Raw genomic sequence first — 16,571 nt, forward strand, 5'->3', positions numbered from 1 at the left:
AGGCTGGATGGAAAAAAAAATCAGCGCAGGCAGCATGAAAAATTTCACTCTTACAATAGTGTACCAAACAATAGCGTAAGGGTTAATACAAACCTCTTCTTGCACTGCTCAACTTGTCTATGTGCAATTCAGTCTCCCTTCTTGGCCTGAAAAGCAATTCTCCTCAAAGTCTGCTTAGTGACCTTCCAGACTAATGACCTCACCAGGACTGCTCAAGACAAATGCTGGGTTAATAAAGGACAGTCAGCTGCAAGATTCAGTGCAAGGATCCCCAGCAAGGGGATCCAACTTTATTCAGGCTATCATCTTTCAGGCATAACATAGCCCTTCTCTCTAGGGAAATGAGTAAGAGCTGGGACCAGGGCCAGTATGTAGGCAAGCCTACAGTGTGTATACGAAAGGAATAAGCATTCTCTGACCTGTTATTCCAAAGAGAAAGGCACATGCAATAGTCCATCTTAGCCAAGTTAATTATATTAACTGCTTCTGCCCTGAGGGAAAGCAATTGCACAGTTCTAAGCATCTACTTCAGATGCTTGCTTGAAAACACCCTCTGCTCCATGCCTTACAGATTTTGGTTTAAATCAGGTAACTCCTATATCCCCTATGGATGTATAGATCAGGGTGGAGTGAGAACAGTGAAGCAGCCACAGACTTTCTGCTCCCTCTTACATCAGGCTTTTCCCCTGTGACTGGTTGTTCCTGCAGTTTTAGTTTTCAAGTTAGAGATTATGCTGCTTGGACCATAAGTGGAAAATCTTCATTGTGGGAAGGATAAACAATATGTTGAAGCAGAAAACAAATTATAAACCCCAAGAAACAAAAAAACCACACCCTGTCAGTTTTTACACTGAGAGGCCCAAGACTTAAGGTTCTCACATGTCTAAAAGCACACAGAAATTCATTCATGAGAGAGTGAGACTGAGCCTTAAGAGCACCATTCATGCAGCAACTGCAGGATTATGACAGGCAAAGGCATATGACATGCTGTGGATAGCAGGCCATTACAGAATTAAGTTAACCAGGTTTGTTTTCCTGGATTATATTTTTATTTTGGCAAAGAGGGAGTGCTATCTTCTCTCTAACCTCATTTTAAGGGAGGAAAGGAGGAGAGAAATAACTATAGAATAAATACTGCAGTCATCTACTCCCAGTTCAAGAGCAGCTCCAGGCACTGGCCAATAAGTAAATATATAGAATAAATATAAGGCTTTGCATCCAGAAAGAAAATAACAAAAAACTGAATAAAATTGCTAAGGTTTGAAGCCAAGGGTTTTTTGGGGTTTTGGTTTTTGGTGGTTTTTTGGTCTTTGGTTTGGTTGGGGTTTTTTTTGTTCTTTTTCTGATGTATAGAAATTAAAGACTGGATGGAACAAATACATCTTTTGTTGTAGCATAAGCCAGTCTAGCTTAGTCCTCCCATCTGCCAGACTTGGACCTTGAAAGCTGCTGTGTTTGTCTTATCAAAGTTTTAAAAAATATTCCAGCTATTATACAAGAGTACAGAATGTACAGTCTAAATCTGAAAGAAAATAAATAAATTTTTAAATAAATAAAAAGAAAAATATCTTCAAGACTAGAATGACATTTTCAGTGGAAGCAGGAGGTCAACTTGCCTTGACAGGAGATGCCAAACATTTACAGCTGACAAAAGGAGTTAGAAGCATGCCAGCTGTTTAATCTGTCATCCTGGTTATTGTTGTAACAGGTGAGTTCCCTTCAGAAACTCAGTGTCATAGTTAGAAACACAATGGAGAATATTCAATTCAGCTTGTGCATTTCAACATGACAGTGCTACGGGAAGCACTACAGGCCAGGCAGCTACAGTCTGGTAAGAAGCAGGTCACAGCCAGCAATTCAATCAGTCTGCACAACAGCAAGCCTGAAAGGAGATGGTATCCCACTGAGGCTTGTGTGCTCCCCCTTGAGGTAAGCAACAAAAAGGTTCATTTGGATGACCCATGGATATGTCTGCAAATATCTAAACAGTACATCCACTGAATGTTCAATACCGAGGTGGTGGCATTGGGAGCAGTTATTGGACTGCAGCAACACCCTGCTTTGCAGACTGTTTGCCAACACCATCACCAACACATCGTTAGGAGCAGGATCATACCTTGATCCACTGAGATGCTGAACTTAGGACCTCCTGGAGACTCCTCAGAGCAGACAAACTAAGGTCAAGTATATTTCAGAGCTCTGCCTCCACAAAGCAGGTGGCGTACAGAGCACTAACAATAAATCTGAAACTCCGGTTTTGTTGTTTTATATAACAAGTGTTACTCCCATCTATGTGTTGGTTCCAGAACTCCCAATCCTCCCACTTAATTTTTCAGAGGTGAGGAAACCCACTATCTTACATCTTGACACCATGTATATGTTGCATTTATAATAACACTTTGCCCTAGAGAATTGCACCCATGACTTTTAACTGAAGAAATACAGCTGCAGAAAAAATAAACATCAGTAACTCAGAAAGATAACTGGATAGAGTAGTCATGGGAAAACAGCTGCTAGAGATATAGTTCATAAGAAAAAGGCATGGAGAAAGAAGACCTCAAACAGCAGCCAAGTTTCATTTATTACAAAGAGGAAAGAAGATAGAGCAATTATATTGTTTACCACTCCTCCCATCTCATGTAATTGGGAAAACTGATTATGAAGGGCATCCTCCTGGAGCAATGAACTTAAAACTGAGAAAATGAAGGAAGTCCAACTTCTATCTAAATAGAATAACTAAATACAGCCTAGCAGCGGTGGTGCAAATTAAACAGTTTTTTAGTAAAGATACTTAGCCAAATACTTGATTGTCTTAACAGATGCATGCTCCAGCAGCTTAGGAGGCTGCTAAGAGGGAATGTACACACACTGCCAGCAGTCTCTGGCATCACTTCCCCTAAGCACCAGTCTCCCTGAACTCTACATCACTAGTAAGGTCATGTAGCTGGTAATTACCTCTGTGACACCTTCCCTTTCTGAGCATTGCAGATACTGCTGGCTCTACTTTCATAACCCTCTGTAATTCATCAGAAAGTTGTGTTAATGAAAACTCATCATGCATTTAGGTCCAGAAACAGTTTTAAGAGCTACATCTGGAATCTCAGTTCTGCACCCCACTACAATGCTCATTACCACAGGCTCTGATTGTATGTGTGGGTACTATCCTTTAAGCATCACAAAACACATTATTTTTCTCCCAACAACTATATGCTGGTTGCAATTTTACAGTTAGGAGCTTTCTACCAACCCCACTTCCAAACCTCTCCTATAATCCCACATAGTCAAGAGGCACTCACAGGTCTCTAGATCCATTTGATATTAACTCCAAATTGCTCTAGAACACAGGGGTTTTTATTTTCCTGAAACAGACCACCTCCATAAGAGTCCATACCAGAGCTCCTGTGACAGTGGTCAAAATAAACACAGAGATCAAGTTTTCAACTCTGCCTTTTTGTCTCTATACAGTCACTAGCCATGGTCCTGCATTTCTGCCACAGTTTCAGCTATGAGTGCCCAACAAAGCATGAGTAAGCCAGGGCTTTGAGAGCTGCAAGTCACCCTGGGAACACCATAATCTCCAGAAAGAAGAATAAGTGGACTTATAGGCATTGTCCTGGGGTTTCTCTGCACGACTCGATATCCAGTGTTCAAAAACTTAACAATTCCAAGTGCATACCACATTATTTCATGCATGGAAAGAGAAAGCATTAGTTTGACCTGTGCAACATTAGATTTTCCAGCAAAATATAGCTGGAACCTTAAAAGCTCCCTGAGATGCTTCCATGCAATTTGCCCACAAGACAAGGTTTTGGTTTATATAAAATGGAAAGAGCACCTGTGGTACTGGAACACAGGTTCTCCACCTGAGTTGTATCACAGGACTGGCAGGGTGCTTCAGGCAGTGCAGGCACAACCAGTTCATCTGCTGATGTATGGTGTACACCTCATGGGTCTCAAGAGAGCTGGAGCTGAGTCTGGCTCTCTTATGGGCAGCTTTCATACACACACAGACACACCCCTCCTCACCAACTGACCTCAGACTCAGGATAGCTAAAGTTCTAAGTGCCAACACTATGTGTCACAAAATTTTTTGTGGTGCTTTTGTTGGTTGCTGTTAAACCTTTAGTGTCTTCTAAGCTTCCTATTACAATGTTAACAGCAGGAAGGAGTCATGTGCAACCAGGCTGCCTTCTGGCAACCTTTTTGAGCCAGATAGAAAACAAAGCTGTCAGTTCACCCTTTCCTTCCCTCCCTTTATAAATACAACTGCTTACAAAATCAGAGTAAGAGTACTTGCAGAAATCATTCAAACTGTGAGACAAACATAATCATATAAATGTATATCTCTGCATCCATCCCTCCCCCCATGTGCCAGTGCCGTGCCAAATCTATTACCTAAGGGCAAAATTATTCACACCCCCCCAAGACTGCTGTTCACTTACAGAAACTCACAAATGGTAGCAAAAGCCATCCACACATCACCAAATACCACACCATCTGGCGGGGCAAGAGGGGAATATGCAGTCCCTACATGCTCACAAGAGCACAGAACATAACTCCCTACCCCCACACACACCTTGTTTTTGTACTTTACAGAAGTGAGCTGTAAAAGATCAGCTGTTGCAGACATTTTTTCACAGAAATCCTTTCTTTCAGATTTCTGCGTCCTCTGGAAGGCAGAGGCCTCAGAAGATAATGTAAACAATTATTATCAGCTGCTGTGAAATGCAACAGGGGCACCCTGATTGGCTCATGTTCCCATGTTTATAATTGAAGGCCAGTCACGGGTGCGGGCTGGGGACAGAGTCCCTGGACACAACTTTGTTATAGATTCTTTTCTTTCTTTCTATTCTTAGCTTAGCTTAGCAGCTCTGCAACTTCTCTCTTTATTCTATTTAGTATAGTTATAATGTATTATATATCATATATCAATAAATCCAGCCTTATGATCAAGAAACAAGATTCACCATCTCTCTCTCACCAGCAGCGAACCACTCAGGACGCTGTAATAATCAGCTGTATTCCTTTCTTAGGGAGGAGGGCAAGGGATCCTGAATGCAAATCTTTCAGGGGTGGGGGGGAGGAGGTAGGGGATGGAGGGAGCAAGACGAGCCCAATGCCAAAGAAGCCACCTCTGGGATTTAGGGATGTCTTGGGAGATTAAATTAGGCTCATTGCTTCCCTCTCTTCAACCCTCATCACTTTCTTGTGTAGCCAATTTGCCCTATTTCACCTTGCAGCCAGCAAAACCTTGTCCAGAAAGTCTTCAGAGGTTCAGCAGCCAGAAATACAAGGTGCCACAGTTACTTTGTGGTATTTTCTTAGATTACAGTAATTTATTTTTCAATCAGGAAAGTAACATTTAAAATATCAAAGTCCCTCAATATAGAGCATGAAGAACAAACAATGTTTTAAGTCTGCTGTACCTTCCTGCAAAAACCTGAGGTGGGACCGGATTTCCTGCCTTGTTTGTGAACAGAGGATTCATGTTTCTGCCAATATTGGTTTCTGGCAAGACTGGTTTCATCTCTTAGGGAAAAACGGAGCACCAAATGTCAGGTTGAACTGGGGAATTTACTCTAGGAACAGGTACAGCTTTTGTACTGGACAAAAAGCTGGACACCAAAGGTACACTGGGATCCAAGTGACTGCAGTCTGGCTCCAAGTTACACAGCCCTCCCCGTCCTCCCAACACATGTCAAGAGTCAGGAGTTGATCCTAAGGGTTCTATCTACACCTAAACATGGCTGGGTGCAGAAGGATGCAGCATGGACTTCAGTCTGGCACAGGAGATGGATACTGAAGGTTGGCTATTGACCCCTGGGCAGGCTGACTGCAATAGGGAGTGCACAAAGAACAGGGCAAGTGACAAGACCAGCTCTTCCATATGATGGCTCTGCTGACTCTCACATGCTTTCCATCTTCATCTCTCTTTTGGGACAACCAGAGTTATAGCCTTCTGGGGTAATCATGCCTTACAGGGTAATTTTTTCCACAGGACATTCACTGTGAGGGTCCTAAATATTTTTGCTAAAAATGACATATTAGGTACCATTCTGAGACTGCTAGAAAGGAAGGAAGCCTTCCCCAAGGCTTCTAGGCTTTTGCTGCAGCTCTAGAGCTGCTGTGAGTGGCTCTGTAGAACCCCTGGTTCCATTCCTGGCAATCCCATTCCCTGGTCCATTAGTCACAGCAAGCAATTTCTTGTAGAAACTGTTACACCACACAAACCCTTCTATCAGCAAGCCAGCCCTTACAGATTATTAAGTAAAAGACATTTCTAAGCAGTTAGCAGATCCAATCTAAAAGGCAACACAACAACTAGCCCTGAAAGTACTGAACTATTACTGAGAAATTAAAAGAATGAAAAGAACTTGTTTTGGTGTAAAAGAGTATTGGCATATACAGTCCATGCTCCTTGGTAGCAATTAAACTAACCAAAAGCAGATAGCATTGCCCCTCTCTTTTCCAGCTCCTTGAAAATCTTACTCAGGGACAAATAACCATGGGCATTATGTTGGTTCCTGCAGCACAAAAACACCTGCTAACCAAGGCAGTGGAACAAGGACCTCTTAAAGAGATGCCAATGCCTGAATACACCTATCAGCCTAGCTCAGGAACACAGCTCAGGTTTGCAGAGATGCAGAAAATACCAATGCAAAAAGTGCTCCAACTCCCCCATCCCTGCGTTTAGTGAGGGTGTGAGGGGAGAAAAGGACTTTTAGGGCATGACAAGGAAAAGGGTTTTCTTGCAAGCAGGTTGTGCAATCCAGAGTCTCGACCGCTGTATTCAGAACAACTTTTCTTTAGGGAAAGGGAACCAACACTAACTCTCTCTGAGGCTGGAGATCTCCAAGCCAAAGCTAGCCAGCAGGCAGAGATGATCAGATGAACAAAAAGGATTTGGTAAGCCATTTGCCATCAAGAGGACATCTTCAGAGAGAAGAGAAAGACGGCCAAGCAGCTTCAGGGCTCCATCCTTGTACAGCCTGCGACCTGACAAAGAAAATGGGAAGAAACATCAACCAGAGACTGGCACCACAGATTAACTCTACACACTCACAGAGGGATGCTTGTCAATCCTCTCCTGTTCTTTCCCTGATAAATGAAGACTGCCTGCACAAACACTGCATGCACCCTTGAGCCTAGATGTGAAAGCAGGGTGCACCCTACAATACTGCTGTTCATGGTTTCATATACTTGCAGGCATAGGAAGCAAGAATACACTAAATTCACCAGGTAGTTGCTTACACGAGAAGTTCCTTTCTTGATCTGCGGCCTAGCAATAGCTTCAGATTCTCCCCTGAGGAGGAATTAATCTCTTCCTTCCTAATTGGTTCCCCAAACTTGATTTTGACATGACCCAAATCAGCTCTAAGAGAGTTCCTGGATGCATTTACATGCAGTTGTTCATGAACAGAACTCCTGTTTCAGGCAGCAGAGAGAAGGTGCCACTGGAAAAGAACCGAAGTCATCTCCTTCCAAGAACAGCAAGCATGTGGTCTCAGAGTGACCAGAAGTCCAAGCCTTGAACTCAGGACCCAGCACTGCCTGTTATCAGGAGCACATGTAAGATATTTATGCAGAAGAAAAGAATCTATTCTGTTCTAGCTTCCTCAGAAGTCTACATGAACGTAAGCAGCCTCATTTTTTTCACAGCAAAGATAAACAGTGTCTTCTCATGGTACATGAGCAAATGTTACTTCCACCTTGTGTATTATTTCAAAGACAGATCCTGTAGATCCACCAGCTAATGAAATGCACTGCCCATCTGGCCTGTCTTACAGGCCTCTTCCAATGTCACAGGGATAAGCCCTGCACTGCCACACTCACCCGCCTTGTTCTCCACAGGCTCTGCTGAGTAGAAAATGTAATCAACAGTGGCTCCAAGCCCCATGGGCATTGTTGTGACCTCTGGGCGTCCCCTCTGTGGCAAGAAGTGGCTGTAGACAGAGGTCAGGTTGAGGCCATGCTGGATAACACCTGAACACCTGCACACAAACAGCCACCAAGAAAGGAAAGAGAATTATGCCTTTTTGGTACTGCAGTCACAGCTGAATGTTCCCTTGCTGATGCAACTGTCTGAACTACTCCTACTTTATGAGCACATAAAATCTTTCAGAACTATTCGCTCCACTTACACCAAAGCAAGACAGACTCTAAATTTCCTTTGCCTTCAATACCCAGTCCTGTATATGCCTATGCCCTTCATTCTCAATCTCACCAACATAATGCTGACAGAACAGCATCCTGCTGCTGGGACAATCCTGGGCGGACCTAGCTCTTCCAGATAGCCCTCCTTACCCTCTTTCACTCTCACATTTACTTCAGTCTTTCCTTCAGCCAGATTTTCAGGAAAACAAGGCTGAGTTTGAAGACTGTGGCCATTGAAGGTGCACCAAGTTACCTTGGGACGAATGGCTGAGGATCAGGGTCTTTCACCATGGCAGCAGGCTTGGGCCAGTGTGCAGGGCAGTCTGCAAAGGAGCAAAGAGATTCCAGCCAGACCTACACAGATCCCAGAACAGGCTGCTCATCCCAAGTCTGAGAAGCTTCTCCTGAAACCAAATGAATCTTTTTGCCCAAGAAGAGCAGATAGCTTCGAGTCATGAATATCATAAAGAAAAATATCCAAAGAAAACACAAGCTGTAAGACTAACAGGAGCATCTCTAGAGCAGATCAGTGCAAACAACTGGGAACTCATATTCTGTCCTGCTGAGGACATGTCCTTAAAGCATTCAATATTACCAAAGTCCAGGGTATTTCAACATTTGCTCTCAAAAGAAAGTTTGCTTGTCTTAGCCTACAGCTTACTCAAACGGTGTCTAGAAAGGCAGAAAAGAAAAGGAGAAAGCAGAACCAGCCATGCCACAAGGCCCAGAGGTGCAGGAATGTCTACTGGGTACCAGCTTCCCCAGACATCTATATTGGGACCACCATGTACCATTACAGTCTTCAGGTTGTTCTCTGCCACCAAAGTCTTGAAGCAGAAAAAAGAAATATACATATCTGTTTCAGCTTAAAAGAAGTTTAGAGGAAAGAGCTTCAAGAAGCTGAATATCAGTGCATCTCAAACAACACAGTCAGTGTGTATGAGGGAGGAAAGTGTACTTCTCTGAGCTCTCATGAAATCTAATCATGGTCACAGAAGGCACCCTTCTGCCTTTCCCTTTCCTCACAGGCATTACCTCCACCTCATGTTACAGAATGGCCTGGGCTGGAAGAGGTCTTAAAGATCATCTAGTTCCATCCCTCCATCCCATGGACAAGGATGTCACCCACTATATCAGGCTGCCCAGGGCCCCATACAACCTGGCCTTGAACATTTTCCAGGGGTGTGGCATCCACAACTTCTCAGGGCAACCTGGCCCAATGCCTTACTACCCTCTATGTAAAGTATTTTAGGAAGTTTAAAACCATTCCCCTTGTCCCATCACTATATGCTTGCGTAAATAGTCACTCTCCTTCATTTTTTATAAGCACACTTTTAGTACTGGAAGGCCACAATGAGGCCTCAGTGGAGCCTTCTCTTCTCCAGTCCAAACTCTCTCAGTCTGTCCTCAGAAGAGAGGCTCCACTGAGCGAGGAGAGTGGCAAGTTGCAAAGTCTCCCGTCAATACCTGGTTTAGCATCTGTCACACCTTCCAGGAGGACCAGCTGCGGCGGTCGCTCACAGGCAGCATCGCAAAAGCGGAACTGCAGCAGGAAGTCCCGGCTGTATTCACGTCTCCCTGCAGAGAAAAGCACCAATTAAAAGAAGAAAGTAACTGCAGCAAAGTCACACCTCCAGGGTGTGACCACCTGTATTTCAGACCTTTGGGCCTCTTAGAGCTCTTTAGTTTGAGAGAGGCTTTTGTTCCCAAGCACTCTGATACCATGAGACTAGAATGGTATCAAGTTATCACCTGACAACTACATGTAGAAAAGATGTGTAAAAGTAGAAGAACAGAGCACATCTATTCCTATCCCTCAGATGCAACAGTCATTGTCAGCACAAAGTAAGAATGTCCTCTCTGAGACACCAAAAGTTCAAGGGACTTTCAAGCAGATCAATTAGTGCAACTCCAGGAAATGTCTGCTGAGAAAAACATTTCTGGAGATCAGGGTGAATACAAGTTCTACATTCAAGATTTTAACAAAAGTTATTTTGTGTGGGCTCAATTTTTTTAGTCCTCTCAATGGATGCAGAGAAGAGACACGATTGTAACTGGATCTTAGGAATGATTTCTTTACAGTGGTTTGCAAATACTATCCAAAACCACACCCCAAACACCCGGAGATTAAAGCAATGCCTGCTGAACATAGTTTACAACTGCACAGAAGTGTAAGTCTGGGAATATGAAAGAGACATAGAGCAAGTGTTACTGGTAGAGGAACATTCTTCTCCTCACTAGAGAAAGAAAATGGCAGAAATCCAATAGGTTCTGGAAAAAAATGTATTTAACTCATATACAAAGCAGAAGGAGAGAATCTTTGTCAAGTTCCTCATGCAGCACATGCCCAAGCTCCTCAGAGAGACAGCAAGGCCCACAAACTGCCCATCCTCAGCAAACTCATATTGTCAGTGAATACTGGAGCTCACCAGGTTTCTTTGGCTGGCACAGAGTGACATACTGGCACTTGTCTGTTACACCCAGTGAGCTTGGCCACAGTGGGGCCAGCAGCTTCCGTGAATACAATTGCTGGGAAAAGTCTTCCTGACCAGACACCTGCAAGAAGGCCAGGAAAGGAGAGCAATCATCAGGGACAGAGAGCAGATGTGCAAGCTATAGACAATGTACATATATACACTTGCCAGGAGCAAGACAGGAGAATGCCCTCTTAGAAAGGCATGAGCTAAGCTATTCAGAGTATGGTAAAGCTATAGTAAACCTTCAGCTGTAGGGGACAGATATAATTAGCTAAAAGTCACCTGACAAGATACTTTACAGGTATCTTATTGAAGTGGTGATTTAGCTTGAATGACAACCATATATTTGATCACAGACACACAGTAAGACAACCACAAGAGACCCACTTCGAACTTTTTTTAGAACAAACATCCACAAAAAATTTCAGTAAGTCTTGGTGGAGTTGCATTTCCCTACACTTCCAGTCACACAGGCACAAAAATTCCATAGGAAAGGAAAAAAAATATTTGATATTAAGTGATCTATTATCATAAGCGTGCCCCAAGAGAAACCAGAAGAGCAGTGATGGAAACAACATGCACGCACTTGTCTGCTTCTTTCCCCTGCAGTGCTGGAGACACTGGGGAAGACTGCTGAATCATTTTATTCAGTATTAAGACTATTTCCCCACAAGAGGAAGAATGCAGCCATGCATTTCTCTAGCAGCAGACAATAAAGAGCTATCCAATCCCAATTCTGGCTGGCAACTACCTTCCAGGCTGGCATCCCATGGTAGGAAAGTTCACCATTCCGGATGAATTTGTAGAGTGGAGAATCAGGTACAGAGTTCAGGTCTCCGCACAAGATGACAGGATAGTAGCTGCCTTCAGTAGTTCTTGCAATTTTGTCAATCTCTGCTAGCAGCAATGCCACCTGGGCCAGTTTGATATCTCCTCGACGCGGATTGAACAACACATGAGTGTTGGCCACACACAGAGGACTGACTGCATTCAGACCTAGACCTTCTGGGAGCACAGGCTGCAGCAGCAGCACCAAGCCCACATTATCCCGGTTGAGGATGTCCAGGCCAGGCCGGAAGTATTCTATGGGGCTGAGACTGATCAGCTGGAACCTGCTGCGCTTATAGCACACTGCACATCCATCTGTCTTCGTCCCAGTTCTCCGTTTATAGAAGCAAGCAAAGCCTGAAAAGAAACCAGCACCTATTAAAAGGTTTATCCAGTCACTACCTCAGGCTCAGCAAGTCTGTATAGAAAAGGTTCCTACTACATTGGGGTACAGCAATATACCCAATTCTTTTCCAATAACCACCCTTCATTTATTAATTATTGGAGGTATTTCCTCGCTCCTTGTCCTTCTAGGGCCCTCTGTTTTGTTATTCTGATCTTTCAACTCAGAGACATCAATTGCAAAAGAAAGGATAAAGGTCTAGGCAGATAGTTCAGAAGTAGGGCCAGCAGCCACCTGCAAACAGGAAGAGATCTCTTGAAACTGAGCGCTTTGAAGGTGTTAAGCAGGAAGCACTGCTTGGCCAGTCCCATGAGCTGGATGTACAGACTCACAAAAGCAGGACATACCCATCTCCTTGAATGTTGGTTCCAGTTGCTCCCAGTAATGGTTCTCTTGCACCTCCTGGAGACACAGAACCTGGAAGGAAGGCAGAGACCTCACTTGCTCCACAAGTATTTGCTAGTTACCTTGTTTTGGGGAAGGAAGAAAGTGGAAAAGTACATTCACACACCAACCCTCCAAACAGAAATGTCACCACTGCAACTCTGTCCTGTACTTTCCAGATGAAAAGCACTAGCTTTCTGGGTCACAGTAGCACATCATTCAGTTTTCCAGCAATGAGATAAAAGATCCTTCATCCCACAAAGAGGACTCAAAGAATAAGAAATTCATGGAGTCCTCTTCTATGCAGACTTCTCCTCCTGTACTGCCTTAGAAGACAGGTCTTTCTTCCTCTACTTCCGGTGTTTATAAAAGTTAAGCCCTGCTATCAAAGTATGACTAATTTCTACAACCAAAGCAAGACAGACACCAAAAACATGGTCTGTGAAAGTCCACACTCTCAGACCAATCAGTGTCCAGTTACCAAGCAGGCAGTATCTTCCTAGGACTTGCCCCCATCTTTTTCTTTTCATAATACTGTTAGATCAAACAAGGAATTCGAATTCTGGTGACACTGATGTAGAGAGGGCTTAGTCATACTTACATCAGGATCCCAATGCTGGATCTCCTGCAAAAGGTTTGGAAGGCGGTAGTTCCAGTTCAGGATGTCTGGATGACAGTGTACATAGAGATCAAGGCCCTGCTCCACCAGGTCCTGGGCAAGGATGTTGTAAGACATCACTCGAAATTCAAACAGGGGAGTGTTTTTGGAGACCTGCTCTAAGACACAGGGCTGGACAGAAAGATCCTCCCAGTCTCTCCATAAGATCTCTATATGCAAAAGACAAAAAAGCAAAGTTACAGCGGCACTAGGTACCTTGCTGATACTTTGGTTCCCCTGGGACCCAGAGAACAGCCATTCTCATTCCCCAAGCTAGGGCACTCTAGCCTCTGAGCAAACCCACACCCACTCTGGTTTTCAGGTGCTCTTTCTGGATATCTATGGATAGTTGTCTGTAGGGATGGCATAACACATGACCAAAGTCAAGCATACTGAAACACCAGACCCACTTTTCACTGCTTCCTAGAGTACAAAGCCAGCATTTGAGAACAGTAAGTAACATATATTGATATTCAGACCAGACAGTCTCACAGCACAGAAACCACTAGCTGTGACCAGCCCCTCCTCAGCAAAAACTCAACTTTACAGTTTTCACTAGCAGATCCTGTCAACTCTGCAGGGGCAATCAATGTCTTGCTGACAGCAAGCCCAAACACAATAACCTGACCACATTCACTACAAAAGCCAAACCCAAACTAAACATTAGATTCAGAGCCATCACTGACCATGATAGGGCACCTCCGATGAGACAGGATAAAATGGCACCGCTTCCTGAATGGGCTGGGCTGGGAGCACTGGTGGCACTGCCTCTGCATCACATGCTAAACTCCAGGCCAGCACAGCTGGGTCATCATTCAGCACCTCCACGCTGATACCAGCACAGCCAGCTGTCTGGTGATCTGTCTGTGGGACCACAGCTGCCCAAGGGGCACTGCCTGCTACAGTCTCTGTTTCCTCTGATGGTAATCTGGCCAGTTCAGCCACTGCATGATCTTGCAGCTCTGAAGAAGCCAAGGCATTTAGCTCCAAGTGCTGCTGATCAGCACACTGGGTGAGTTCCGGAGACATATTCAGGTCACTGAGGCTGGTCATCAATAGCTCTGAACCTTCTAACCAGTCACTAGTGAGTGTAACTGATACTTTCCTCACTGTTGGAACACTCTCACTGGCTGGCAAATTCCCTGCTCCTTCCTCCAGCCACTGCTGGAGAAGGGCTTCTTGCTCTTCTGGAACTGATCTTCCTCTGGCTGCAGCAAAGACACCTTCTATCTGGGTGGACGGGCTCTTCGCCAGAAGCACATTCTTTCGATAGGTAAAGAAAGCATCTGTCATTTAAAAACAAAATCAAAATCAAACAGCCAGAAATGCTTTCTCACTCATTATTTTCTTATTCCAACGCATTTGCTGTAACTCTGTGCAATACAACCATTCAGTATAGTAACCCAAACAAATTATTTCTCTGAGAGAAAACAGTTACAGTCTAAATAACTTCCCCTGCCTCCTCCAGAATGCTAAGCCACAGTCCAAATCCAGTCATATTAGTCCAAGCCACTGAAACTGCACACAACAGCAATGGCTTTATCAAATCTAGAGAATGTAATTCTAACTCATGCAGCAGCACAGAGAGTCAGCCAAGCTGAAAGGCCTTGTGGAAATATCAGCTCTCAGCAACATATGTAAAGTCTCTAAAAGTTAGTTTATCGTGCATGGGCTAAGAAGCTAAGGTCTTGGAGACCATATTTTGGAGCAAGTTTCTTTCCAGGGACTGAGCAAGAAATAGCAGTCAGCTAAGAGAGTAAAATACATCACAAGAATGCATTGTAGAAGAAAAACCATTCTGTTACTAAGAGATGAAAAATGAAGACACATAGGGACCAACATATGCCTCATTAGAGAGAGTATATGCACAGAAGAAATCCTGATAAGAATTACAGATCACCTGATGACTGACATGTGGCAAAAAAATAAAACCATTTTAAACTGTTTTTAATGTAACATTGAACACAGTAATATTTGTGCGGTAAAGTAGAAAAAGACAGAGATTCTTTTCACTTGCATCTATACAAGAGACGGCATTTACGCTTCGCTATGAATTCTGCACAGACACTTGTCCCTACTGTTAACTAGCAATTACTGTTGATTACAAATCACTTTTTTCTCTGCATCCCTGTCAGTCAGCCAGAGCAGTAACATAGAGGAGTCAGCAACATTCATGTATAGTTTTACTATATCTTTTGTGTCAAAGTTTTCTGTATGTGTCAGAAATGGAGCTTTAAGAACCATACTCCTCTCTGTCGGTTTGTAATTAAGTTCATTAATGTCAGAAACACCAACACACCAAGGTAATGTTCCCACACGCCCCTGACCAGGCACGATGAGTGCCTGCAAAAGCCTGTTAATACACAATAGGAGCTGAATTTGAGAGGAGTCAGCTCGCTGCTCACTATGAAAAAAGACAGCGTGCCAGTCCAGCAGTTGCTACAGGCCCAGGGACAGTTTCAGGCTGGAAGGTGGCTTTACATGAGCTCAGCAATCAGGGACTGTAAAGTAGCAGCAGGATCTAGGGAAACTAAGTGAAACAGCGATGCACACAAAACATAAGTCCATCCACGAAGTCACCCGCAGGTCCTTGGGGGATCACAGATATCTGAGCTGCCCATCTCCAAGTATCTCCCCCAGCCTGGAGAGCAGGTGGGCGGCAGGAGCTGGAGCCCCTGCGCAAAGCGCACTCTGCCTCTGCAGCACAACAGCCGGCAGCTGTTCCCTCCACACACGCCGCTCCCCGCGCTGCCCGGGGCCAGCAGCCCCGGCCCGGCCCGGCCCGGCAGCCCCACGCCCCATCTGCCTAAGGCCGGGGCCTGGGGAGCTCCGGGGCAGCTGCGCCGACCCCGGCCGCCGGGCCGCACCCCCTCAGGCCGGGGCGGGGGACGGCGAGGGACATCCCCGCCCCTCCGGGCCACCCCCGGCAGCTCCCCCTGCCCCCGCCGCCGCCCGCCCGGGGCCGGGTTACCTCGGAGGGCCTGGAGGAGCCGCGCCGCCGGCAGCAGCACGTAGCAGAGCACGGTGCCGATCATGCCGCCCGGCCCGGCCTCCACCGCCCCCAGCCCGGCCCCGCCGCCGCGCCGGCCCCGCCTCAGCTACGGCCTCACGGCGCGGGCTCGCCGGCGCCCGGCGTGCCCGGGCACTCACCGCGTCGGGCCCCCGGGGCTCGCACCGGCCCGGGCCTGGCCCTCCCCGGGCGCCGCTCCAGGGCCGCCCGCTCCCGGGAGGCCGCGGCCCGTGGTGGGACGGCCCCGGCCGGGGTGGGGCAGGATCGCAGCCTGCGGAGGGGCCCGGCAGCCCTGTGCCTGAGGGGTCAGAAGCTGTGACCCTGGGCTGAGTGAAGCTTGCTTTATGGCTCCGCCACCCTGAAATTTGTGGTTTCAAACAAAAATTTTCACCCCCCGTTCTCCAGAAATGCAAACAGGAAAATTTCTATGATTTTTTGTCCCCTGGGAAGCCACCTTTTGCTCCAGATGTTGCACAGGCTTTTCGAACAGCACTGATAATTGCTAAGGTTTTGCAAAGCACAACCTCTAGGCGGCAGTGGCGATGGGGTGGGGGAGACAGCAGAGCAGGAGTGTGCCCTCACTTGGTGCTGCTGAGAGGTCATCAGAGGCTGGCAATATCAGTCCTCACCTGGCTATGAGTACTCTGCCATTTGCAA

The 16,571-nt window shown here is 45.6% G+C and overlaps 1 protein-coding gene across 1 annotated transcript; it reads right to left on the reverse strand.

Annotated features, from left to right (window-relative positions):
- Positions 1 to 68: 68 nt before the first annotated feature.
- On the reverse strand, positions 69 to 15,957 carry ANGEL1 (angel homolog 1). Its single transcript, XM_058807068.1, has 10 exons — positions 15,876 to 15,957; positions 13,591 to 14,190; positions 12,848 to 13,074; positions 12,210 to 12,279; positions 11,383 to 11,816; positions 10,584 to 10,710; positions 9,622 to 9,732; positions 8,408 to 8,477; positions 7,834 to 7,991; positions 69 to 6,996 (listed from the first exon to the last, which is right to left on the reverse strand). Exons 1-10 carry the CDS (start codon positions 15,937 to 15,939, stop codon positions 6,827 to 6,829), a joined length of 2,031 nt encoding a protein of 676 aa, XP_058663051.1. The 5' UTR covers positions 15,940 to 15,957; the 3' UTR covers positions 69 to 6,826.
- Between the last annotated feature and the right edge of the window lie 614 nt (positions 15,958 to 16,571).

This window comes from Ammospiza caudacuta, chromosome 6, assembly GCF_027887145.1.
Source record: "Ammospiza caudacuta isolate bAmmCau1 chromosome 6, bAmmCau1.pri, whole genome shotgun sequence".
Classification (NCBI taxonomy): Eukaryota; Metazoa; Chordata; class Aves; order Passeriformes; family Passerellidae; genus Ammospiza; species Ammospiza caudacuta.

Coding starts and splice junctions, on each gene's coding strand:
- ANGEL1 (XM_058807068.1), bottom strand. CDS start 15,939: ATGATCGGCACCGTGCTCTGCTACGTGCTGCTGCCGGCGGCGCGGCTC. Junction 10,711..11,382: donor ATGGGATGCCAGCCTGGAAG/GTAGTTGCCAGC, acceptor GCCTTCTTGCAG/GTGTCTGGTCAGGAAGACTT. Junction 9,733..10,583: donor GTGCCAGCCAAAGAAACCTG/GTGAGCTCCAGT, acceptor TTTTCTCTGCAG/GGAGACGTGAATACAGCCGG.